Source organism: Phyllostomus discolor, chromosome 1 (genome assembly GCF_004126475.2).
Source record: "Phyllostomus discolor isolate MPI-MPIP mPhyDis1 chromosome 1, mPhyDis1.pri.v3, whole genome shotgun sequence".
NCBI lineage: Eukaryota > Metazoa > Chordata > Mammalia > Chiroptera > Phyllostomidae > Phyllostomus > Phyllostomus discolor.
The window spans coordinates 135,459,771-135,484,765 of NC_040903.2; the positions used below are offsets into that span (position 1 = coordinate 135,459,771).

The following is a 24,995-nucleotide window of genomic DNA, read 5'->3' on the forward strand; positions in this document are numbered from 1 at the left end:
AGTTATTCTGACCACATGTACTACAATAGTCCTCCCTTATTCACAATTTCACTCCCATGATTTTAGTTATCCACCATCAAAAATTGTCCAAAAATATTACATGGAAAATTCCAGAAATAAACAACTCACAAGTTAAATCACATGTTTTCTGAGTAGTGAGCTGAAATCTCACTCCATCCTGCCCAGGATGTGAATCGCCCCTTTGTCCCTCATACCCACACTGTTAGTCACTCGGCAGCTGCGTAGGTTACCAAACTGGCTGTCACGACATCACAGTGTTCATGTTCAAGTCACCCCTATTTTCTTAATAAGGGCCCCAAAGCACAGAGTAATAATGCTAGTAATTCAGATATGCCAAAGAGAGCCCTAAAGTTCTTTCTTTGGGTTAAAAGATGAAAGTTCTCTACTTCATAAATAAAAGGGGAAAAATTAGATGCTGTGTTACTAAAATCTGCAGTAAGAAGAAGTGTTCTATCCATGAGATTGTGAAGAAAAAGAAATCTATGCTATTTTTGTTGTCACACCTCAAGCTGAAAAAGTTATGGCTCCAGGGCATAATAAGTATTTAGTTAAGATGGAAAAAACATGAAATCTGTGGGTGGAAGGCATGACAGAAAACATGTTCCAACTGGCAGCAAAGTGTTGCACCGGAAAGCGTTGAGCCTACCCCAACATTAGCAAGGGACTCCCTGACATGAGTGGCGCTATGCCGTTTACTGGAAGTTAGTGGTGGTTACAATAAGATATTCTGAGAGAGACCACGTTCACATAAGTCTTAGTACTGTATACTGTTATAATTGTTTGATATTATTATTAGTTATTATTGTTAATATCTTACTGTGCCTAACGTATAAGTTAAACTTTATCATAGGTGTGTACAATATGTAGTGGAAGAATATAGTATATGGGTTTGGTACTATCTGCCGTTTCATGTATCCGCTGGGGGTCTCAGAACCTATCCCCCACGGATAAGAGGGAACTACTATATACTTTTATCTGGTGTCTTAAATCACATCTCATACTACAAAGCTCAGCCCTGAGAATTTTGATATCTGTCCTCAAAGATTTCACCACATCTAATAGTTCATTCTGAAAGTACTGATTTACTCAAAATATCAACCTCTCATCTCAGAGCTCATAGATGGTACAAAGTATAGGTAGCATGGTTATTAACCAGAGGCCTAAAAGAGGAGGAAGACTGAAGGAAAACAAAGTTTCCTCAAAATTAGAACCATCTGGTTTATTTCTACAGGAAGTTAACATTGGAAGTATGGAAGCTATTCTGTGGTTAGAACAAACAAATTGAAAAGCACTGAGGGTAACTGGACTATTCCATTCATGTGTTCCTGAGACACTGGTGTGTGCACAGCTACTGTCCTACTTTGTTCTGCATTCCATCCAAGGGGGTCCACCACTCCTTAGGAGCTGTGTTAGGTCTGGGCAATGCCAACAAAGAATTCTATACCAGGAAGGGGTACCTCAAGCCAATGCATTGACAAGGGCGGTCCCTAATGATACATACACTCTGTCACAATGCAGTGATCATTGTGCCTTCTTCTTTTCTTTCTGTGGGGAATCAGTATGTTTACCAAAAACAGCAGTGCATTTTATAATGGGTGGGAGGGAGTTGAACTTTTCCCAGCATTACTTTCAAAAACCAGGTAAGATAAGAAATCATTCACATTGATTAGACCAGCCTACCTCCATTTTTTCCCATATGGCTTCATAGTTGTCTTGGTGTTGAATATCTTGCATAAGTTTCTGAATTAAAGCAGATTTTGTGACAGAATGGCTTTCATTTTTCTCAGAAGATGAAGCTCTCTCTGACTTCTCATCAGTGTATTTCTTCATACCAGAGAGAGGCATACCCAGCTCCTCATCAGAAAGAATGTCACTCAGGGGCCCAGACTCAATGCTCTCTCCCAGGGAAGAGGCTATGTCGCTGGATGAGCTTGGAGACACCCTGCCCAGCCTTGTATGCTTCTTCTTGATATGGTACGTTGGATAGATCTCAGAGTCTGAATTCATCTCAGACAGTTCCCAGTCATCAATATTCTGAATAGTTTCTCCTCTGGGTTTCTGAGGCAGAAGCTTCGTTAAGTTTTCCAACTTCAAAGCTAATACTTCTGTCTGCTTAAGGTGAGAGGGCAGAGCCAGGTACTCATCGGAGCCGTACCAGGCCTCCACGACCCGACCGTTCTTCATGATGTGACTTGGGGAGGAGGAGTAACATTTTTTGCTTTTGTGTTTTGAAAGAAGGGGCTCCGGAGATATGATATTGTCTGAGCCAACAGAGGATTTGCTGCTTTCAGTAAGAGGTGGTGAACTGGATGTTTCTGACTGCACTGGTAATTTGGTATTCCACCTTCTTTGATTACAGGGCTCAAGTGAGGATGTGGAAGCAGAATCTGTTTCTGGCCCCTCTATGGCCTTAGAAGTACCAGAAGGAATTCCATTCGGCACCATGGAGCTCCTTGTGTTTTCTGCTTGCTTGCCTGAACCCGTTCCCCCTTTAGGTGTTTGGCCGGGAGGCACCTCTTCTGGGGTCTTATGTGGCTTTTTAAGTCGAGGTTTCTCATTATGGCAATCGTTAAGCCTTCCCAGGCTGGAGGAGATTTCTTTAATGTGACCTCTGACTGTGTTTTCAAGACACCCATCCCCCACCTTGTGCAAACACTCATAGGACTGGCTGGCAGCAGAGGCGCTGCTGGGGTAGGAAGACTGTAACACCAGGCAAAGCTTGGATCTGTCAGGAGCATCCACCAGAGAAGGGGTGCTTCTGCTCATCTCAGGCTTGAGATCCACCATCTGCTTCTTTCCATCAGTGCCTTTCAGATTATGCTTAATTTTTTCCTCTTTAAGGAAGAGCCCTCTTTTTGGCAATGTGGGCTGTGTGGGAGAGTCCTCATTATAATTAAAGCAATCTCTGATGGATCGCTTGGGGGTTGCATTTTCACAAGGAGGAGGCTGTTGGTTCTTAGCTCCAGGTTGGGAGGAGGGATCAGGTTCTTGCTTGGCAGTCTCAGAAGAGGGTTGGGCAGTATTCGTCAGAGCTTCCACTGAAGAAGACATCCCCTGCATTAAGCCTGGTTTCTCCTCGACTGTGGAAGCATTGTTTTCCTCACATCCACCTCCATCATCTGCTGAAAGGGACACTTCACTGTGGTGGGGAGGGACGGGGTCAGCAGCCACAGTAAGTAACCCGACACTTCGGATAAGCTCAGGGAACTCCTTTTCCATCTCACTGTAGCTCCAAGAGTCAAAGGGTTTGGTTTTGACCTGGCTAGAGGTCATGTCACCCAGGCCACCAAGCAAATCCTCACTGGGACTATAGTCAGACAGTTCAAAAGCGGTAATACCACAATCCAGAGACAAGTAATTTTGAGAGCATTTGATAGTTAGCTGTCCTGAGTCATCCACTTCCGTTAGAGAATCAAGCCGGCCCTGAAACAGACAAGGGTGATGGTTTCAGTAAATGGAATATCAATTTCATTCACCGGCTGTTCAAACACAATCTCAGCAAAGGTCGCTATAAGGTAAAAAGTACATCAGTCTCAGTTGCTTCTGGCTTGACATATAGAATGGCATATTATCAATTATCATATTGCTTTTCATTGATATAATATCCTGTTCTTAAATATTTAAAGATTTTTCTTCAATTTGGAGAATAGAGCCTTGATAGAAATGGTCACAATCAAGCCAAAAATATCCATTCTTGCCTTAAAGTCCTATCATAAAGTAGTGTATTATTCACTTAATAAACATTCCTTAAATAATGCCTTGAGTAACAACATTTCTGGGAACAAATTATTGTAAGAGTTAAATCTCCATGAATGTCTCTTTTGCTTATTGCTATCACAACATTACTTACCACGGTGGCTAACTCATAGTAGATGCTCAATAAATATTTTTAAAGTGGAATAATTAGTCGTACTAAGTCTGTCATGTTAAATATACAGGGTCCTGCAGAAGTAATGTCTGCTTGAGTGTGGCTGGCAGGGTAACAATATGGGTGTACTAATTTATAGTTTTAATTTGAACATTTCACCTAAAATGTCATATGATGTGCTTGAGTGTGATATTGCTATGTTACAGAATTACATGCTTTTGATTTTGTACTAAAAGACTTTGTAATAAAAAGGAGGCGTTATTTGTGCCAGACCCTGTATATTCACAAATCACAGGAAGGTGAACTACTGAGTTTGAACACATAACAGAAACAGTCCAAGACTAGCTTCTGTTTGTCCCTACCCTCCTGAAGGTGAGCACACAAATTCCTGGGGGAAATTGAGTATCAAAACTTTATCACTCTCATGCGTTTCTGTCCCCTCCTCCTTATCCACCCCCGCTCCCATTGGTGTATGTTTGGTACAGAGTGCCCACTTCCGTTGTTATAATTCCAGGTAGGTCAGTTGATAACTCCCCTATGCTAAAAAAAAATAATATTACCAACAAGTACTTTTAATTTTTTAATCTTTAATTATGGGAGTATGGTTTTTGTCTCATTGCTAACACTGTTTCTGATATCACACAGCAAATGAGACTTTTGGCTGATACTTGTTTGGGACAAAAGAACCCCGGGAATCCTAGTATGTGTGCGTGCATGTGTGTGCGTGTGTGTGTGCGTGTGTACCAGGATGAAGGACAGCCTGGTCGAATCTGGTCCCTTAGGAGATGAGGATGGAAGATGAGCCACTGCATCCCCGGACCTCCTTTCTCCTGGAGGGGAAACGGGCTGAGCAAAGTGAAGCCAGACCTTGTACAGCTGCTGGACCTGTGTCCTTTCAACCAGGTTATCCCAAGATTTGGCCTCTTTAAGACCTTACATCAGGCCTTCCTGTTCATTTGCATGTTTTGCTTTGGAAATGTTCTCTTCCTTCAGGCCTTACTTTGCCTTTGTCTCCTACAGTCCTCACTCACTCTCTGCAACATGGAGATAAAGAATAATGATGAAAAGCCTGACTTCGCTTTTCTCAGCTTCATCTGTAAATGGGATGGTTGGTGGCTACTCTTACTTTTTCATTTAAACCTCCCAACAACTTCCTTTTGGGGTGGGGTCTACATTATTGTCCCTATTTTATATAAACAAAGCCTGAGCAAATAAAAAACAAAACGCGGCATAACTAGTGGATGGCCTTGCACCTGAGGGTCAGGCTAGACCTTAAACGGAGGCCTGACCCAGGGTCTACACTCTGACCTCTGCACCATAATTTTCTGAGGTTCACTGGATAGTTTTTTCAACTGGCACACCCCCTCCTCCAGTTTGTTCTCCACATTGCCACCAGAATAACATTTACAAATCTGATACTGTTAAATCTCTACTTAAAGTCGTTTATTAGCTTCCTGCTGCTAGGTTAAAAACCCAAACCCTTCCAAGGACAAACATGAAGAAGTCTCTCTCAAGTCACTCTCCCCCACCCGGCTTCACCTGACCACAGTGTCTTCCTTTCAGTTTTTGAACATGCTGTGTTCCTGCCGCCTCAGGGCCTTTGCACATGCTGTTTCCTCTGTCAGGAAAGCTTTCCACCTGTAATGCCCCATAACTAATGGGCTCTTGCCCCTCAGACCTCAGATCAAGTTGCACTTCTTCAAAATCCCAAACTCCCACCTAAGTCAGAATCTTTTCTTATAGACTCTCATAACATTGGGTTGTTTTTCCTTTAAGCATTTATCTCAATCTTTAAATAAATACTACTGTGATTATTTAATTATCTTGTTTCTCCCACTAGTTTGTATGCACCACAACAGTATAAATCACAGAGAAAATGGCTGACTCCCCAGGATACCTGCAACATTTAGCATGCTGATCTGCATAGAACAAGCTTTCAAAGGCACATCTGTTGAATAAATGAATGAATGATGACACTTTGGAATGTGTCTCTATCCTTTCCTGTAATTTCGTCCTTTGATTATGTAGTTTTAGTTGACTTCAGTGGTGAAAAAGCCACGTTTCAGAGTCAAATTTTACCTCTAGCACTAATTAGCCATGTGACCATGACCCAGCAGCTCGATGTCACTAAGCCTCATTTCCTTCATCTGCAAACAGGAAATGGCAAGTCTGCCCACAGGGCTGCTGTGAGGCTTAAAAGAGCTAATATACGTAAAACACAAGTCTGACACATAGGTGCTTAATGAATGTTCACTCATATTATTACAATATTTTTACTATTTAAGTATATTTAGGGAGAATTTTTTTATCAAAATGAGAGGTATCCCTATGCTAAATTATAATGCACAAAGTGAGAAAACAATATTAACTGCCAAATGACCTAAGTGGAAATGTGTGGCTTATATGCTTCATACCTGAACCAGGACCAAAAAATACCAAGGAATGAGGCAGCCAAATAAAGTCCACTTCATACAATTTTTAAGAATGTAATGGTAGAGCCCTGGCAGGGTAGTTCACTTGGTTGGAGCATTGTCCTGCACACCAAAGTGTTGTAGGTTCAATCCCCGGTCAGGGTGTGTACCAGGAGGCAACCCATCAATGTTTCTCTCCCTCTCTCTCTCTCTCTCTCTCTCTCTCCCTCCCTCCCTTCCTCCCTCTTTCAAATCAATAAAAACATATCGTCACATGAGGATTGAAAAAAAAAAAAAAGAAAGTAATGGTGGAAATTCCAATTTAAAGGCAGACTGTATTTTTCAAATTTTTAAAAATTTAACTGCTTAGTGTTCAGAACTTACTCCTTTATAAAAATAGTATTATAAATGATGGTTAAGTTCCAAAGCTATCCCATTAGTTGATATTTAAATTACTAACTAGTTGAAATTTGCATTATTTTTATCACATTTATCATAAAGGTACAGCACTGTGGCTACTTGAGTGAGCTTAGAGGTATTAAGAAAAGTGTTTTTATAATGGCTAGAGGAAAAGAAATTCGAGAGGTCAGGTAAAAATTAGTCCCCTGAAAGTGTCAGCCACCTGGTTCTAGATAGGATTGGACACAGTGGCCCTGAGAGAGCATTTGGTCCCCATTTTCATGGTCACAGAACCTTAAGACCAGGGATACTGTCTTGCCCAAAAATAAGAGGCACTTAATAAATGATGTCAGATAAATATACGACCTGAGACTACATGTCAGATAATAGGGCATGGCCCCCTTTTCCTAAGTCTTCCCCTGACGATACCTTCCCTATCCAGCCCTTTGTTGGGAAAACAAAATACTATCCTCAAAAACACTTACTGCTCCAGAGTAAGCCCTCTCCCATCCTGTTCCCAGGTGAGAGGGAGAAAAGAATGATTATTACAACAGGAAACAGTTAAGAACCAGTTTTGTTTGTTTTATTTCATTATTCCTAGACATATATCCTTATTTACCTATGAAGCATTCACCTTCCATCTATGAACAGCAACTACTTTAATATTCCTTACCCTTCTTAATAAATGAAACAACAAATACAACAAAATGCTTATCACAGTAACTGAAATATAGAACACTTCAGTACAACACAGTTTGTATACAATGTTGAGCTTTGTCCCTAAGGGGTTTTCATTTGTTTCTTTGTTCCGTTTGGTTTCAGTAAGGTGTCTACTAATTTGCTTACAACATTTGATCTGCTCCATATTTAAATTAAAAAATTAAAATCATATGTTTTGTTTTTTCAAGGACAGGAAGGGTGAAAACTTGCCATTTTCTTGACTTTCCAACTTATTCTTTAATATGGCTCTGAAACTCAACTAACTTCCAAGAAGAGAAAAATGAATTCACCCTATTGGAAGGATATTTACTATTCTAATTTATCAGCATGTTTCATGCCATTTCCCTCTTCATTTTACAAACCTTTCACAACTGAATTTATTCTGATAAAGCCAAGAATTTTATCCTAATCCCCTTCCTGTTCTCCACAATCCAGTGTGCTGACAGAAACAAATAAAACTAAGCAGTCTTTGAAATAGGAGGGGGAATCCATAGCTTCAGGAAGGATGATAATGGAGACAGTGCTTCAATTCACAGAAAAACATCCCCAACGCAGATGGCTAAGAATCCACTGTTCCTTTATCCCTCATACAACATACTGTTGCCTCTTTATGACAAGACAATTGGCTTCTAACATGAAAATGCATATAATTATTTCCAATCATTCTGTACATAATTGGTGAGCTCACATTGTGAAAACCAGAATAGATACTACTTACTGGCAACATAGCTGTGAAATTAGTTAGCCTCAGTGGCTTTCCACCATTTCTTGGGACACCACTTCATGAATGACATGAGTTCAAATACATGCATGATAAACGTATTCCACAACACAATAACAACAGTGATAACAATAAACCCTAGAGCACTGATACATCCCCAGCTCTCCCACAAGGGTTGGCAATCACTAAACGGTTATTGAATGAATAAATATGTAACATGAATTCGTTTGACTCAGTGATTTCTAGTGTCCCCTCTAGTAGTGGAAAGGGGAAGATTCGATGACTGTTCAGTGCTGGAGGCTGAGTAGAGCCAGCAGAACACATGAGGAAGAACAAAGAGAGGATGTACACATCAGAGATGCCAGGTAGACATCTGAAGGAAGCTCTTCTCCAAGTTCAGACAAACCTTTTCCATCTATATTCTCCACCTCACAGGTACCAGATTGAGGACTGAGTAGGCCAGTTGGAATTCTTTGTAGGATTCCCACAACACAAGAGTACCAGTCAAGGGTCCTCTAGGGGTCCTACTTGGGAGGGATGGCATCTGGGGACTGATACCTCCCCACACACACATATTCATCCTATGATTTAGAAAGGACTCTACCAAAATCTCTATAAGCTCCCTCACTGCCACAATAAAAGGGAAAGCTAAATGAAAACAGACCATGACTTAATATAAGAAGTGAGCTGAATAGATTTTGATTCCCATACATTTCCAGGGCCTTCAGGGAATTTGCTGCAGCAAGAGCATCATTGTTATGAAAATAATAATCAACAAGTATAAATCATTTGTGAGAATGGACAGATTTGTTTTGCTTGTTGATAATGTTGGAGTCATTAAAACATTAATAAATTAATGAATTATGCAGCAGCCTTTATAAGACCTTTAATCATATATAGTCATACAAATTATTTATAAAGCTGTAAAAATACATATTTTCCAGAAAACTAACAGTGGAGCACTTAGTGGGTATCAAGAGCCTAGGGACTGTGTACATACACCCACACTTTATCTATATGTGGTATCTGTGCATGTATGTGCACATCCATCTACCTACCTACCTACCTTATCAGTTTATCTGTCTACACACACACACAACCGCTGCTTAATTAATTAGCACAGTGCTTTGCTCTACAATATATATCAATTTCATTTGGGAATGAAAGAGTTCATCTGGATTCAAATTTACAGTGTTCATTCTTAAGCCATGCATCAAGAATAACAACAACAAATTCTTTACAGTACACAATATGAGTGCAGAGAAATCTAAATATATTGATTGTGCAAAATTCTAAAGTTCATTTGACTCATTACATCCAGAATGATTTTCTGAAGCATGAATCTAATCATGTCAATTCCCTGCACAAACTATTCTGTTGTCCTGAAAATAACATCCAGTTCTCTTAAGAAGATTGTTAATACGCCTTTTCATCTTCATGATCTGACCTCTGCTTACCTATGGTATTAGTTCAAAGCCTATTTCCTGGTTCCTTGAATTTTTTTGCTCCCATTTTATCTATAGTTCTATGAGCCTGTCAATCTCTCTCTTACCTCTGGATCTTCCCTCTGTCTAGAACATTTTCTACCTCAGTTCACCAGTCTAATCCTGCTTTTCCTTCAGGTCTCAGTTTAGACTCATTTCTGGAAAGGCTTCCTGTCTGAATCAGGTGCACCTTCTCTGCCATCCAATGGAATCACAGAGTTATCACTGTCTGTCCACTTGTCCACATCCCACACTAGACTCGAAGCTCCTTGAAGGCAAAGACCATGATTTGATCACTATTATATTCTTAGCACCTAGTGCTTGGCTCATAGTAAGCACTCAATAAGTATAAATTAAATGGGGAACAAGGAACCAGATTAATACCAACTATGGGTGGTACCTAGGCAAACTATCAGGTAGGTGTGAATTAATGCTGATGTAAAGCTTCATTCACATTAAAAGTGTCCTAGCTTCTGGTCACTGTACCTAGTTTGAAGCCTAGCTCATGACCTGCTTATTTACACCTGCTAGGTAGGATAGGCAGTAAACTAAGGCAGGGAGGAGGAGGGAGACATGTCTCACCTGTTGACTCAGCAGTCCTGAGCCCAGTCCAATAAGATTGCTGGGTGTTCTGAACATCACCAGCAAAGATGGCGCAGGAGGAAGGGAGTCCTTGAAACTCTGTGTACTAAGAAAGGGAGGCTCTGTAGCAATTTCATTAACTAAGACAAAGAGCCTTTACTAGCTGAGAAAGAAAGCCTTTGTAGCTGTACATTATTCCCAAGGTTTAGAAGGGGGAGAAGGGGTACTTAGAAGCTGATTAAAGTATATAACCTCTGAACCCCTACAGGGCACTCTCAGATTAGCTGAGTACCCACTTGTAGCCTTGGCTCAAGAATATAGAACAAACGACTTCCTAACAAACTTATTAATAACTTTGTTTTCTCTCTATGTGGGGCATTCAGACTAGCCATGTGCCTGCTTGCACTTTGTGCTTGTGTCAAGATTTCATAAACAAACTTGTTATCTCATTTCCACTATACATGTCGTCTCTCGTTTGAATTCATCTCTTGCAGAGAAGACAAGAACCAAGGAGAGGCGGGGAAATCCCCTGACTCAGGTCTCCCTGGCAACGTACCTACAAAGAATTCCCATCCCACATCTGTGAACTGAAAGCATTCTCCAATGGTCACACTTGACAACGCATTCATTATTTTGCTTCAAAGAAAATACCCACCTCTGTTGTCTCTTCGGAGAAAGCTTGCAGAATGTCTGTCTGCCTGGTGTAGTTGCCATTGGCGTCCTGCAGACCTTGCAGAATGCGCTCCCGCAGGACCAGCACGGAGACTCGGAGCTGGTGCCAGAGGAGCTGCACCGCGTGGATGTCCACAATCACATTGACAGAGTAGGACAGCAGCTTCAGGGAGAACTCAGTCTCAAGGAGGGCGTGGATTTGTTCAACATGATCAGAAATATCTTCGCAAATGTCCTGCAGTAAAAAAAAAGGGGGGTGGACAAAAATATGATGACTACTTTGCCTTATCCTGGGGAAACAGTGGTTAAAAAGAAGTCACTCCTTCACCTGACACCAATTATCAGTGCCAACAGGTCAGGTGAGCACAGGTAGATAGCTGGCCTTTGTTCTCATTCACCTGCAACTGCAGGCTATATTCCTGGGCACTGGGCCTTTCATGCACACAGGTAAGTTGATATTTTTCTATGCCACAAAAATTCTATTCTTTCAGATACCAAAATTGAAAGTTCAGCCAAGGTGAGAAGTCACCTCATAAATCCACCCTCTGTTCTCTTTACTATTTGTGATTCTGGCAAGTGAACCAACAGCGATTCTTACTGCTGGTAGCACCTCTACCAAGCACACAGCGCTTCAGGGCCGGAGCATCGCCCAGACACCCAGCCTGAAGAGAGACGGGCTAGAAGTGAAGGTACTCTACCTCTTTGTGGTGAGAGGCAGGTTGAAGCTTTTTAAGATCGTCACATTACTGTTCTCCAAAGTTTCTAGAATTCTGTGTTTATAAATAGTGATTATCCTTTTATTTTTTAAAAGATTTTATTTATTTATTTATTTTTAGAGAGAGGGGAAGGGAAGGAGGAAGAGAGGGAGAGAAACATCAATGTGTGGTTGCCTCTTGTGCGCCCCCTACTGGGGACCTGACCTGCAACCCAGGTGCGTGCCCTGGCTGAATCGAACCAGGGACCCTTTGGTTCTCAGGCTGGTGCTCAGTCCACTCAGCCACACCAGCCAGGGCAGGGCTATTATTTTAATCCCTAAAATTCAGAGTGTGAGAACTGAAATGAGATTATGTAGCAATGCTTTTGCTGGTATCATTAGCCTTTGTTCATCCACATCCCTGATTAGACTACCTTTCTGAAAGCGGGAAATAATGCCCCACTCTCAGGACACTGCTGTGCATGTATATAGGGCTCAAAGGATGTTTGTAAAATTAGAGTCAATTGGATAAAATATTACATTTCACGAGTCAAAGTGAAATCCCTAAAAAATAAGTAGTAGATTAGTTTACTCTCCTCAATGCATCCACACTAAACAGTTCTCAATCAGCAAAAGTAACTGAAATCAGATCATCTGTTTCGATTAGGAGAGCTGCTGACAAGCACGTGGATTTGGGAGTGAAGGAGATGGTGGAAACAGAAGGTGAAAATGCTGAACACAGACGTGGCAGCCTTCACATGTCTGCTTTCACACTCAAAGCCTCCTTCACCTTCACCTGAGAAAGAAGCCGTTGCAAGTTTGTCTGACCACACCCAAATCTGAATTGTTCTTCTGACCATGACCTCAATTATTTTTTTTGGTATAGAATTATAATTTTAAAAACTTCAGAGGATTCATTGATTGAAATTTCACTTTAAATTCCTAATCCCAGGCTTTGACCTGAAACGGAAAAAAACCCTGAGAAAAAGATGAAAGAAAATTTCACAACTGCTGTTGTACATTGGAGAAATTGTTTTTCTAGTCAAGCTATTGTTTAGTCACATTTGCATTTAATGTTCTGTGTGACCCCACTAGATAAAGGGGTCATTCATGAATGAGAACCTCACCTATGGCACTGACTCTCAACAGTTTACCTGGGAATTGCTCTGAACTGTACTCTCTCCAGGATATCATTACAGAACTGACTCCATGTAGAAGTCGACAGAGAAGTCAGTGGTGGTCTCATGCCACAGTGTGTTTGCTAATCATGCAGAAGCCAGGGCTGCTCCTTTGGAAGAGAGATGGGACCAAGGAATCTGCATTTCTTCAAGCCTGCAGTCACCATGATGCTGGTGTTCCGGACACCACACATTAAAAACACTGAGCCAGAAACGGGTCAGCTGTCTAGGCTGACTCTAACTGAAATAAGAGCTACATGCAATACCGCTGCTACACAACTGTCAAAACAAAACCTCCCAGCAACCAGAAAGGTGCCCCGCCACTAACATTGCACAGATGTCTTTACAGGAGAACTCACATTCTTGTGCCCCAGAATGCAATTTTCCACAACTTTATTCATCCACTGCTGAAGGTGCCGTGATAATCTCTAGGGCAGCATCAGGTTTGTAAATTTCTCTCACCTGCTTTCCCTTTTTTCCAGGTTTTTTTTTTTACACTTTTATGATAGAATGAAACAGATACAAAATATCACCCCCAAAATATATAGCTTAGTAAATTATTATAAGGCAAACACCCTTGCAACAACTACCCATGTCAAAAATTAGAACCTTGCCAGCCTCTCCAGAAGGGCCTCCACATGTCCCCTCCCCATTACAGACCCCTATCCCTCCCAAAGTGACCACGGTCCTGAGGAGCACAGCACTCATTTTCTTGCATCCTTCACTGTTCTGTTACCCTAGTAAGCACGCCTGGACACCATAATGTACTTTGGGCCAGGTTTTTACTTGATATGTCTTTTTAAGTCTTTTTTAATGTACAGATCCCAACTATATGCCTTTCTTTTTTCATCTAATGTATCTGTTAAAGATCCCGGGGCATCACCCTGCAGAGCCTCCCACAATCTGAGTTTGCTGACCTCGGCCGTGTGAAGCAGTCGGTGTTCGTTTCCTCTCTCCTCTCCACTCTCCGCCAACTGGCAGCCAGGCCCTGAGGCCTGATTAGTCTCAGGTTCAATTTCTTTGACAAAACTAAAAGTAGCTTTGAGTTCTTTTATCAAGAAGTGTTTAACTTTGGCTTTTGCTCTTTCCTGTGGGTTGCTATCAACTATTTTGGCAGTTGGTGTTCTGTGCCTAAAACTGTGAACATGTGGGGACTACAGAATGACGACATTCTCATCCTATCACCTTGTTTTCATGTGTTAGCTGGAGTAACTTTATTAGAAGAGGCTTTGCTTTGTCAACTATGTGGTTATAGTGAGTGATACAATTCATAAAAGAATTAAGAAAATGCTTGATTCTTTCCTTTCTTTACCCAGTGTTTAAGATAATGACTTGGTTCTCTGTCACATTCAGAAGGTAACCAGCTGGTTTACTTAATGTCACTCTGTATTCATAAACTTAGACATAGTTGATGGGTTTTGATCCACTGCAATTCCCAACCTTACTGCAGCTCACACTGTCTGCCTTTGGTCACTGGGATCCCTTCAGTTCAACTTAGCTGACTGTTCCAGCAGTCTTTGATAGCTTCCTTGCTCATCTTACATACTGTCAGACTTGAAATTGGCCATTTTTCTAAGAAGCCTTGATTTCCTTTAACAGAAATAATTTTCCAAACTACCATCTGGGGAGTAGGGATGCTCAATACTACTGGGTTAGTCACTGTTTCTAGGATTTTATAACTAAGAAAGCTAGGAGGTATACATATTTAAAAATAAAACACCTTATGAATTCATAACTAATATTTCCAATTCAAATTCCTAACTATAAGGATTTAACCTAATATCTTCTACACTACATCTGTATCTCCTTTCTTCTGTACCAGAATCCTGGTTCTCAAGAACACAAGGGGTGATAGAATTAGAAGACCCCATCGTATCTCATTTGTTTTATCTCACATTATACATATAATACTTTCAGAATGATAATTTTTTTTTAGACAGGGGAAGGGAGGGAGAAAGAGAGGAAGAGAGACATCAATGTGTGGCTGCCTCTCACCCACGGACTACTGGGGACCTGGTTGCAACCCAGGCATGTTCCTGGGATTGGAAATCGAACCAGCGACCCTTGGGTTCACAGGCCAGCACTCAATCCACTGAGCCACACCAGCCGGGGCTCAGAATGACAATACTAATACTACCCTACTACTACTACTACTACTACTACTACTACTACTACTACTACTACTACTACTACTAGTGTACCTGAAGCAAACGACTAGGACATTTACAAGGTACTTCTCAAGATACTTCTCAACAAGGTGGCTTTTGTTACCACAGAAAAGAGCAAGGTTGCCTTTGGTTTGTCTTTAATTGGTCTTTCAGAACTTACAACCTGGTCTCACACTCACTACAGTTTATATTATACTATTTAAACATTTGAGGGTTTTGTGAGTTTATCATCTGCAAAGTCCTTCTAGAAGGACAAAAAGAAGTCTTAATAAAAATATGACTATGAACCATATGACCACTAGTTTTCTTGCAGGGGGAAAAAAGTCCTTGGTTTTAGAAGGCATGCCTGGAGAGGCGTCCAGCCTCAGCAGATCCTAGTCTTGCAGACAATCACAGAATATGCGAAAGAACAAAAATCAATGAAGGTGGTAATCAACAATACACCAAAGAAACTTCACCATGCTCATGAGTGCTAGGTGTGCCAGGAAAAGTACTCTTTTTCTTTCCAATATACTTTCATTAGCAACTACAGGGCATAGGATGATGATTCCTATTACATATTAGTTTAGGGCTGAAGAAAACCCATGATGAAATGGGTTTTCTCTTTGAAAGCAATGGACTGCAACAATCTCTTCATTTACCATCTCATATGGAAAAGTTGTACAATTCACATATTTGCTTTGTTTGTTCAGGGGTCTATATGTCATTTCTGTCTATTTCTACGAGGTCTGCCTGCCTCAGGAAATTCCTATATGATGAGCACTGCATTTTCATATTTTGCTTTATAGAGTATAGCACCATGTGCAAATAGATTCTTAATATGTGCTGAGTTGATGATACTGAATTCACAAACCATGAAAACGGAATGTATCTAGATTGCTTTGCATCAGGCTGAGAGTTGGAAAGTCTGAGTCCTGGGCCCTGGTGTGCACTGGTTGTGTGTGTCCTGATAGACCCCGAACCTCAGTTTTTTCATCTATAAAGACAGTGCTGGATGGATGGTCTCTTCTCTCAAGTGCCAAGACTTTCTTTTGTTTTCTTTCCTTTTTATTGTGTGTACCCTTCTCATAATGCATAACCAGAGCTGTAGTTACCCAGAAGCCATTGTGCATCTCCGAAAATCCTTGTAACATGGCATTTCCTATGTGTAGTAGAATAAACACTATGTTGGGAATCAGGAGGCCTGAGACCAGTGCTGGGGATTTTGAAAAGTACCCCTCTGGCTCCTACAAGGGACCCTGCCACAAGATCTAAAACAACAGCTCAGGTCTATCCCAACCGGCTGCAAAGGGATGATCATTGTGAATGAGGGCCAAGACCCCCATCTCCCCAGCCCAGGTTAGATGTCCTGAGGAGCCTCTTTGGTGGTGCTTTCCTTTGACACCACGGTAGGGCAAAACCACTACTCGTCCACCTCCTATTTGCCAGCTCCCAGCAAACACACACACCTTCCCAGGGGGCTCATTTTTATCTGCCTGTACTACCCACTGCTCTCTCTTCACTTCAGTCATTTAAGATTTGTTTTCTAAAAATTTATAAATACCTTTTTGCAATTTAGATTTATTTCCTCAAGGTGAAAAATTTCTAGTAACTCTCTTGAAATTTTGGAGCATTTAAAATAATAAATAGTAGCCCTGGCTGGTGTGGCTCAGTGGATTGTGTGCTGGCCTGTGAACCAAAGGGTCACTGGTTCAATTCTCAGCCAGGGCACATGCCTGGGTTGTGGGGCCAGGTACCCCAGCTGGGGACTTGTGAGGGGCAGCTGATCAATGTACTTCTCACACATCAGTGTTTCTCTCCCTGTCTTTCTCCTTCCCTTCTCCCCTCTTTTTCTAAGTAAATAAAATCTAAAAGGTAAAATTTAAAATGATAAATAGTCTTACAGGTTCATTTACAAGTGCTTTCTCTTGACCTATTCATACATGCTTATTACATTGGGGAGAATTTTTAAAAGATGAAAGTTCTATTTGGGATTTCCTTGCTGACTCATGGTGTAACCTTGGAAAGGTCAATCTCTTTCTTAGATGCACTCTTCATATATTTAGATCACTAAGACCATGGCACAGCTTCCAAGGATATGTTTCTATGCCTTCCTCCCCCACATAAATATCCACAGCAACTAGCTTGGCTGTTGATTTGTATTCAAACACCTACAACATATTTGTTGGAAGCTGACATTATATGCGCAAGCTTTTAGTCTCACATCTGAGAGTCCGGAACAGGAAATGAAACCTCATAGGATCAAGTCCTGTGAAGAACCTTTTTCAGAGGCTGTGGTTAGGACACTAAAAACGATATGACAACAAATGCAGATTCTGAAGTCAATGTCACCCTTTCATGTAAGGCAGACAGGGATGCCTTAACAGACCTTCTGGGAAGCTCCTGTTGCCTTTCATTGACCCTGAGAATACCTACTAAGGCAAAAATGGATTTAACTATTGCAATGCTATCACAGACTTGTGTATAATGATGAAAAGTTTTAACAGCCACAAGATCAAAAGAGAGGAGATTGGTTTAACACATTGTGGTAATTCATATAATGAAAAAATACACAGATGCTAAAAATGATGTTGCAAAATATATTTAATGGCCTTGAATATTCAAGATGTATTGTTAACTGAGAAAAAGCAAGTTAAAGAGTTCTATTAAAAATAACAGCCGTGTAGACTCAGAAAGAACTGAAAAAGATGTCAAAGCTGTTCCTAGAATTTTCTGTAGGTGGCAGCATTAGAAGTGATTTTTAACGTACTGCTTGTATGCTTTAAATTTTTTCCACTAAAGATTCATTTCTTTCATGAAAAAGAAAAAAAAGTAAAAATTAAACAACAACAAAAAAGCGAGGTTATTTTCCATGGAAAAACGCAGGTCAAACTATGCAGTGTAAGTCATACAAAGTACAATATCAAGGCAATTGAATATCAAAGTCAAAGCAACAGGGTCCTGGTCTCCCAGCATTCTTTTTGTGTAGGAAGAGACCAGTCACATCATTCGCAGCCACAGCACCATCATTGTCTTAGGGCTCTGTGTCGGGTGGCCAGGTGCTGTTAGCCAGGTACTAACAGATAAGTAACATATCACTGATTATTTAGACATCTAACTCTGTTTTTGCTTTGATTTTTTAAAAGTTTATCAGACTTGAAATGAAGACATAGGTGAGGGAAAGATATTGATCAACTGAAATGAGTAGTAATGTAAATATCTTCTCTCCCTTTCAATTTGATGGATTGATTTGTCCCAGAGTATGATAGACTAGATCATCAATCCTCTTTTACATTTCATGTAAACCCAGAAGGGAGGGGCATTTCTCAGGGCAAAGTCTATCCCTTGACAAAGTAAGACCTTGTTTATCTCCAAGAGTGACCTCAACACGCTGGGGTTCAGAATCTTCGACTTTCAAGCTACTATAGCCTTTGTGTAATTACCAGGGAAGTGAAGACGTCTAAAAAGAATTCAGTGCCTCCTTGGTGGTGTACTTTACACAACTAAAAGTTCAGTCCTTCGCACTTGCTTAGGGATTACTGAAACATACTTTTTGCTAATTGACTTTTATGAACTTTTTTGTTTACTTCCATCAACCAAATAATTTATACTGGTGGATTTGTTTTGTTCCTGTGCACATCCCTTTATCCTCAGAATCAAAAAGAGCAAAATATATGCATCTATAATGTTAATGCTGAGCAACAGAGCCTATATTAAAACAATGAATTCAGCTTATATCTTAGTTAAGAAAATCCATTTTGGTATTTTGCCTTCTCCATGCCTGACTGACTCTCCATATTAGAACTACTCTTCAGCAAGCACTACACATACAAAGCATGACGAAAGTTATTGAATTCCAATAATGTGGTTTTAAATCTACCCTCGTTGCCCTTTTCCAGAGGCTCCTTTGGGAAATAAAAATAGATCAAAATAATGTATCTGACCAACAAGTGCAGCAACCATCCATTATTAATGTCCCAGTGCCACACCACAGTGGAGGATGACAGATCTGTTCGCACAGCATCTACAACACTGACTCAGCCTCCTTAAAGAACACTGCACTTCACTTTTGAAATCAGCAACCAGCTAAGGAACAAATTCAATTTCAACGTACTTTCAAAACTCCAGATTAATTTTACCTATAAAATCATTTTTAATCTTATTACTTACCTAGATTGACTATACACTTAGTGAGGAAGAATGTTCTTTTCTCTGATTACACACACAGAATTCTGTCCATATCAATAATGTGAAGGGTCTTTCAGAAAGATCACAAAAGGAGGAGCAGAACAGATACATGAGGTCTGAGCAAGCACAAATATCAGATGAACCTTGGGTCATTCCATTCAACATTTGATCCGTGATTAATAAGCTCCATCCTACAGTATCCTAAGTCTTATGCCTCTCTATTCTATTTAACCTCAGACAAAAAAAAAACCTTGCAAATTTCTACTGAAAATTCAGATGTGTACAAGTAAATTAAGAATGAGTAATAAAATTAAAGAAACAAAAATGAGCTGGAATGAGCTGGAGATGCAGAGAATAAGAGTAGGAAGACATGACAAGAGAGATTTATAAGGATAAGACAATGTATTATTTCTCTATGATTTAGACTTTACCTACTTCCCAGAAAGGGGGGCGGGATAGAATTTAAGGTGGTTTTTAAATAGTAAAGTATACTATTAAAGGGGCTTTTTAATACAGAAAGGGAAATGGTTACCAAGACACTTAAAATAAGATAGTTGCTGCACTCAAACCCTCAGTTTAGCACTATGGAAGGAGGAAATGCATGGACAGAAATGAATGGCTGAAGGAAATTAGAGTCACAATGGAGTTATCAATAGTTAATACAAGAGGGTAGCAGTAGAGCGAGCAGAGAGAACTAAAGACCCAGAACACCCGCAGAGGGAAGATCTTGCTCCTTTAGAACTGCATGGCATCTCTGTGACAACAATGCAGACTCAGACTGGAAGCAAAAGCAAGGTTCAGTTGAAAGAACCAACTAGAGAGAGGCCTAGCTCTGGAAAGTCTGAGTTCAAACAGAAGAGACACAACAAGGAAATTACTAAGGAAACTGTATCTCTGGAACTAGCAAAAAGTGGACTCTGTGGTTAAACTCTGACCATACTGCTTGCCCACTTCCACAATATGGAGGAGTTATGCTCCTGGACTGGTCATGAAAACAGTGAGGAGGTTCTCCCACTCCAAGCAGAGAGTAGACAGTATGTGTAGGATGATATGGTCCTGAGGGACCTCTCTTTATGCTTTCTCCCTCAGGTAGGTGCGAAGGTCAAGACCATCAGTGACCCCGAGGAGTCTTCTGTATTAGAAAGGCCCCTACGGATTCATCAAAGAGCAACAAAGAATGAGGATTTGAATGGCTAGCTTGACTCCAGTGATTTCCCTCAGTTGGAGATGACATGAAAGAATAAGTGGATGTTGCTTTGAAATGGACATTCTGCCATTATATGTTCATGCCAAGAGGTCATCTTGATATTGGAAAAAGCAGCTTGGCACTTAATTATAATAGTATTTGTTCACTATAGTAAGAATGGGCCTATCTTAGGGGAAAATATTGGTACAGACACAGCTTAAAATATATTAATAGGCTATATAAGTGATAGTGATACTGGCAGGGTGTCTGGAGTGAGAGAGGAGTCAGAGCAAATTGCTGAGGCTGGGGAGGGGGGCCATGGGGGGGTGAGGCTGGGTGGTGGTGGGGGTGGGAGGGAGTGGGGTGGGGGTGGTGGGTGGTAAAGCCGGGCTACTAGCTAGCACAGTGAAAGACAACAAATTTTCCTACCCTAGAGCAGAGACAGGGCAGGAGGAGGTCCTGCAAGGGCTAGTGAAACGTTGCATATGGGAAAAGCTCTTCTACTCCCTTCCGGTACAAGGCAGAAGGAGGAGGTTCCGTATTGGAATAAAATCTGTCAGTGTACCCTGAGAAAAGGACAGAATTGGCTAGGGGTGGTGGATAGTTTCAAGAGCTTGGAAGTCTGGGCCAAGAGATTTAAACTGAGGGAAGGGAGAAACACGTGACTCTTCCTGTGGGATCGACTGACCATAAGGGACATGAGGGGCCCTACCACTTGCAGGACTGGTAGATCCTGGAAGCCTTGTGACCAGGCAACCATGGACAGCACAATGGAACCCCCACATGGCCGGCTGCATCAGTTGGCAATGGCCCCGGGCCTCTGGCGTAGAAAGCCACCGCAACAGCAGTTTGGCCAAGGGAGCCACCGCACAAGCTCCAGAGAGAAGCCTAAAGCCAGTCTGAAACTGGGAACAAGCCAAGGCACCTGAATGGTTGTGCTACAGCCACCTGCGTTTCCCAAAGGACAGTATTTTTAAATGGGAGAAGGAATTCCAGGTGCAGCCTTGGACTGGTCCTGCAGAGAGTGGCAGGGTTTTCTTCTGGGGGTTCTGGAGGGGATGGGCTCTGAGGCAGAAGCCTGCCATTTTTCCAAATTGTGTAGCTTTTGAGGAAAAGATCTGTTTTCTTCTTCACCAGACCTCTGCCTCCGGAATTTGCCTATGGGTGACCATGGTCAGTGAACCCCAATTTCTGTTCAGTAACAATAAAGCAAAAGCTGAAAATGACTATGTCAGTAGAAGTAAAATATACAAATAAAATACACCAAAACATTTCTGGAGATTAGGATTTTAGGTAATTTTTTTTCTTTGTATGTCTATTTATATATTATAACTCATTATAAGGAATATGAAGTACTTTTTCAAAAAGTAATATTTATTTTTTGCTTGCTTAGTTTTGCTTGCTTGTTTGTTCTTCAGCATGTACACAAAGATCCTGCCTTTTAAAAATAGGAGGCAATGATGTAGCAAAAAGACCTAGTTTGTAGTAATCATAGAAGAAGAGCTAGGCAAATGATGGGAAAAATAACACAAAGGCTTTTGTGTGAGGGCCCTAGAACTGAGGCGATAGCCAGTGCCAGATCCCCCTTCGGGTGCTCTGCCCACGAGGATATTACAGCCAAGCCCTCACCCATAAACTCTTCCCAAACTTCCTTTAAATGTAACCAGAATACATTTTGTTTGTCAAACTGTGGGAGGTCAGCTGCACTGCAGGGCAGTTGCCAGGGTTTATGGAATGACAGAGATTTCCGGGAGAGGCAACTTCAATAAAGGAGTGTCAAATAACATACAGCAAATGTAAATCAACACCAAGGCTGGAATAACCAACCCTCAGAAGGACTATAAAAAGCCAGCAGAGTCGCACATCTCATCAACGAACTCTATTTGCCCAGGGGCCAGACCCAGTCTGGGAGTTCTGACTACTCTGGCTGCCAAAGAGCAGGCAGTGCCCTGATGCACCCCAGGCAGGAGGCTGGTGTCCCGGAACCACCTCCTGTCTTACATAAGCACCCGGAGGAGAGAGGCCAGGGCAGTGTCACTTAGAACAGTGCATTCTGCATTTCCCTTGTACAGACAAAGAATCATAAAACATACTTATACATCCCATGAATGACCATGCAGGATTTTAAAACACTTTTTTAAAGCATTATTTTTCAACAGAAGTAAGGAGTTGATTGCAAAAGAAATTAGAAAAGATAACACAAAAGATTAATTAGGGACCATGTCTTCCTTATTTATCATTTATCTTTAACTCCCAAAACAATGCCTGGCACATAGTAGGCAGCCAATAAATAATCACTGAATGAGGAGTAATCAAATAAATCACCAACAATTCTATTCTTCATACAAAGTGCTGCATAACTCTCTATTTTATATATGTTCTATATTTGTGTTGTTTTTAATTCCATGGCATATCATGAATATTCTTTTATGTCAATAAATGTTTCATAATTTTTTATGACCACACAGTATTCCATTTTTTACAATACAATAAAGTTGTAAAGAGCATTGTGAAATTGTAAAGAAAATACAATATTTCATTACCAATCTTTGTAGCTAGAGTGTCATTCTCTTAAAGGCACAAATACCTTATTGACCAATCAACAAATTCTGCTCATTTTCCCTTTCCTTAGACTTTAAGTCCTATGAGAATAGAGTGCTTTTCTGTCTTACTTGTTACTGGATCCTCAGAACTTATTACAGTTCTTTATGATCAATAAAGAATGAATGAATAATCACTCTTATCTGTTCCCTTCTTTTGATTCTTATTTCAACCTACTTCTGCCTGAATGACTGGCATAGCCTCTGAGCTGGGTTTTTTCCTCCAATATGTCTAAACCACTTTTACTGAATTTAATACCAATAAATACCCCTTTACTCATGTGATAAATTCCCCTTTCATTATGTGTCTTCGTTGCTCAGAATTTAAAGGCTCCACAATGTTAGGATAAAGTCAAGTCTTCATTGCAGTTCAAGGATTACCATAAAAGAATCACAGAATCCTTTAAAATAGGAAAGAGAATTTTCCATTTGAAACCACCATTTCATATCTGAGTAACTGAACTTAGAAGGCTCAATGACTTGCCAAGGACACATGACTGGCTTGTGGCAGAACCCAGGTCTCCGGCCTGCAGGCCAAGGTTCGTTCCTTCAGGTCACACCGGCTGCCTCCTAGTCCACCCTGGCAGCTCCATCTCCCACTCAGATTCAGAGGAGACAGTTTCCAGACCATCCCTGAAATAAGCCTGACTCATTCTGACTCTTGACATTTGCTCATACATTACTGTTGCCTAAATTGTCCTTCTGTACCCAATCAAATCTTTTTCAAGGCCCACTTTAAGCCCCTCCTCCTCTACAATGCCTTTCCCACACCAAAACTGAACTCTTTGTCCTCTGATCTCCAACAGCACTTGCCTGCCATACTGATTCCAGCACTTAATTATATGTTGCCTTACAGTGCTTTTTCACAGCTGAGTGGAGTAGCTTGCTGCATGTGTAAAAAGGGGGAAAAGGGAGTGGAAATGGAAAAAAAACACCACCACATGTGCTGAGCCAGCCAAATACATTCTGATACTGGGACACAGCACTTAAGCACAGCTACCCAGTGTTGCATCTTGATGTTTCTCTTTTTTTTTTAAAGATTTTATTTATTTATTTTTAGAGAGGGAAGGGAGGGAGAGAGAGAGAGAGAGAGAGAGAGAAACATCAATATGCAGTTGCTGGGGTTTATGGCCTGCAACCCAGGCATGTACCCTGGCTGGGAATCGAACCTGGGACACTTTGGTTCCCAGCTCGCGCTCAATCCACTGAGCTACAGCAGCTAGGGTTGATGTTTCTTTACCCTTTCTTTTCTTTAACGTAGAACTTGATTTGAGGACAACGTTCCTGTCTTGCTAATTCTGAAGACTTACAGCTAAAAAGCAAGATTATTTTTTATGCATTGAGACACTGGATGGTAAGGCCTTTGAGAGGAAGGAGTGCATCTTATTTTAGTGTTCACAAGCCTGCAAATTTTGGAACAAGTCTGATTACTTTTCTATGAGTAACTCTACAAATGCCTAATTGAGAGCTTGCTATGCTATGAGTACATAGTTGACAAATAATGAGCAATTGTTGGATGCATAGACACAATACTGACCAAGCTGGAAAGAACATGGTGAAAAATTTTACTTAACAACTTTGCCCAAAAAACAAACAAACTGTAATATTGAATATATTTAATTTATCCAGGCTAGTCCCCAGTATTTCCTCCTATTCTATAACTTTTTATTCTTATTAATGCCTAGACATTTTTAAATTTTCCCTAAGAAATGTGTATATGTATGGGTGTGTACAATTATATACACACACATAGAAAAAGATAAAAATTTCTTTAAGGTAAAAGAATGAAAATTAAATTCATATATGAAAGAGTTACAAATACCATAAAATACCATAAAATTTACTTTTATTGATATATTGACATATAATATATCAGTATTTAAATATATTTCTGAGTCAGTGTCTCTGTAATTGAAATATTCACAGATTTATTGATATATTATACAAATAGACTGTGTCTACCTATTGGCCCACAAGTCTGTGTGTGTCTAGATACTGGCATATGCACACAAAGTCAAGCCCAGATCATATAACCGCAGCACGGCTGAAGTTCTCGAGGGAGGAGCAGCAAGGGCAGATGCAGATCATATGGATATGGTAGTGGCTAGTCTTTCTATAACAGGA

At 40.7% G+C, this 24,995-nt stretch overlaps 1 protein-coding gene across 6 annotated transcripts in view; it reads right to left on the bottom strand.

Annotated features, from left to right (window-relative positions):
* The window catches only part of AKAP6 (A-kinase anchoring protein 6), a 470,989-nt gene that overhangs the window by 278,917 nt on the left and 167,077 nt on the right, over window positions 1-24,995 (bottom strand). For all 6 annotated transcript variants that reach the window (XR_004903997.1, XM_036029438.1, XM_036029433.1 and 3 more), the window contains exons 3-4: window positions 10,862-11,113; window positions 1,702-3,444 (exon numbers count right to left, since the gene is read on the bottom strand). Coding sequence is in view for 5 of the 6 variants with exons in the window: in XM_036029438.1 (XP_035885331.1) it covers window positions 1,702-3,444; window positions 10,862-11,113 (1,995 nt within the window). In the remaining variant the exon portion in view is untranslated. The remainder of the gene's footprint in view (window positions 1-1,701; window positions 3,445-10,861; window positions 11,114-24,995) is intronic.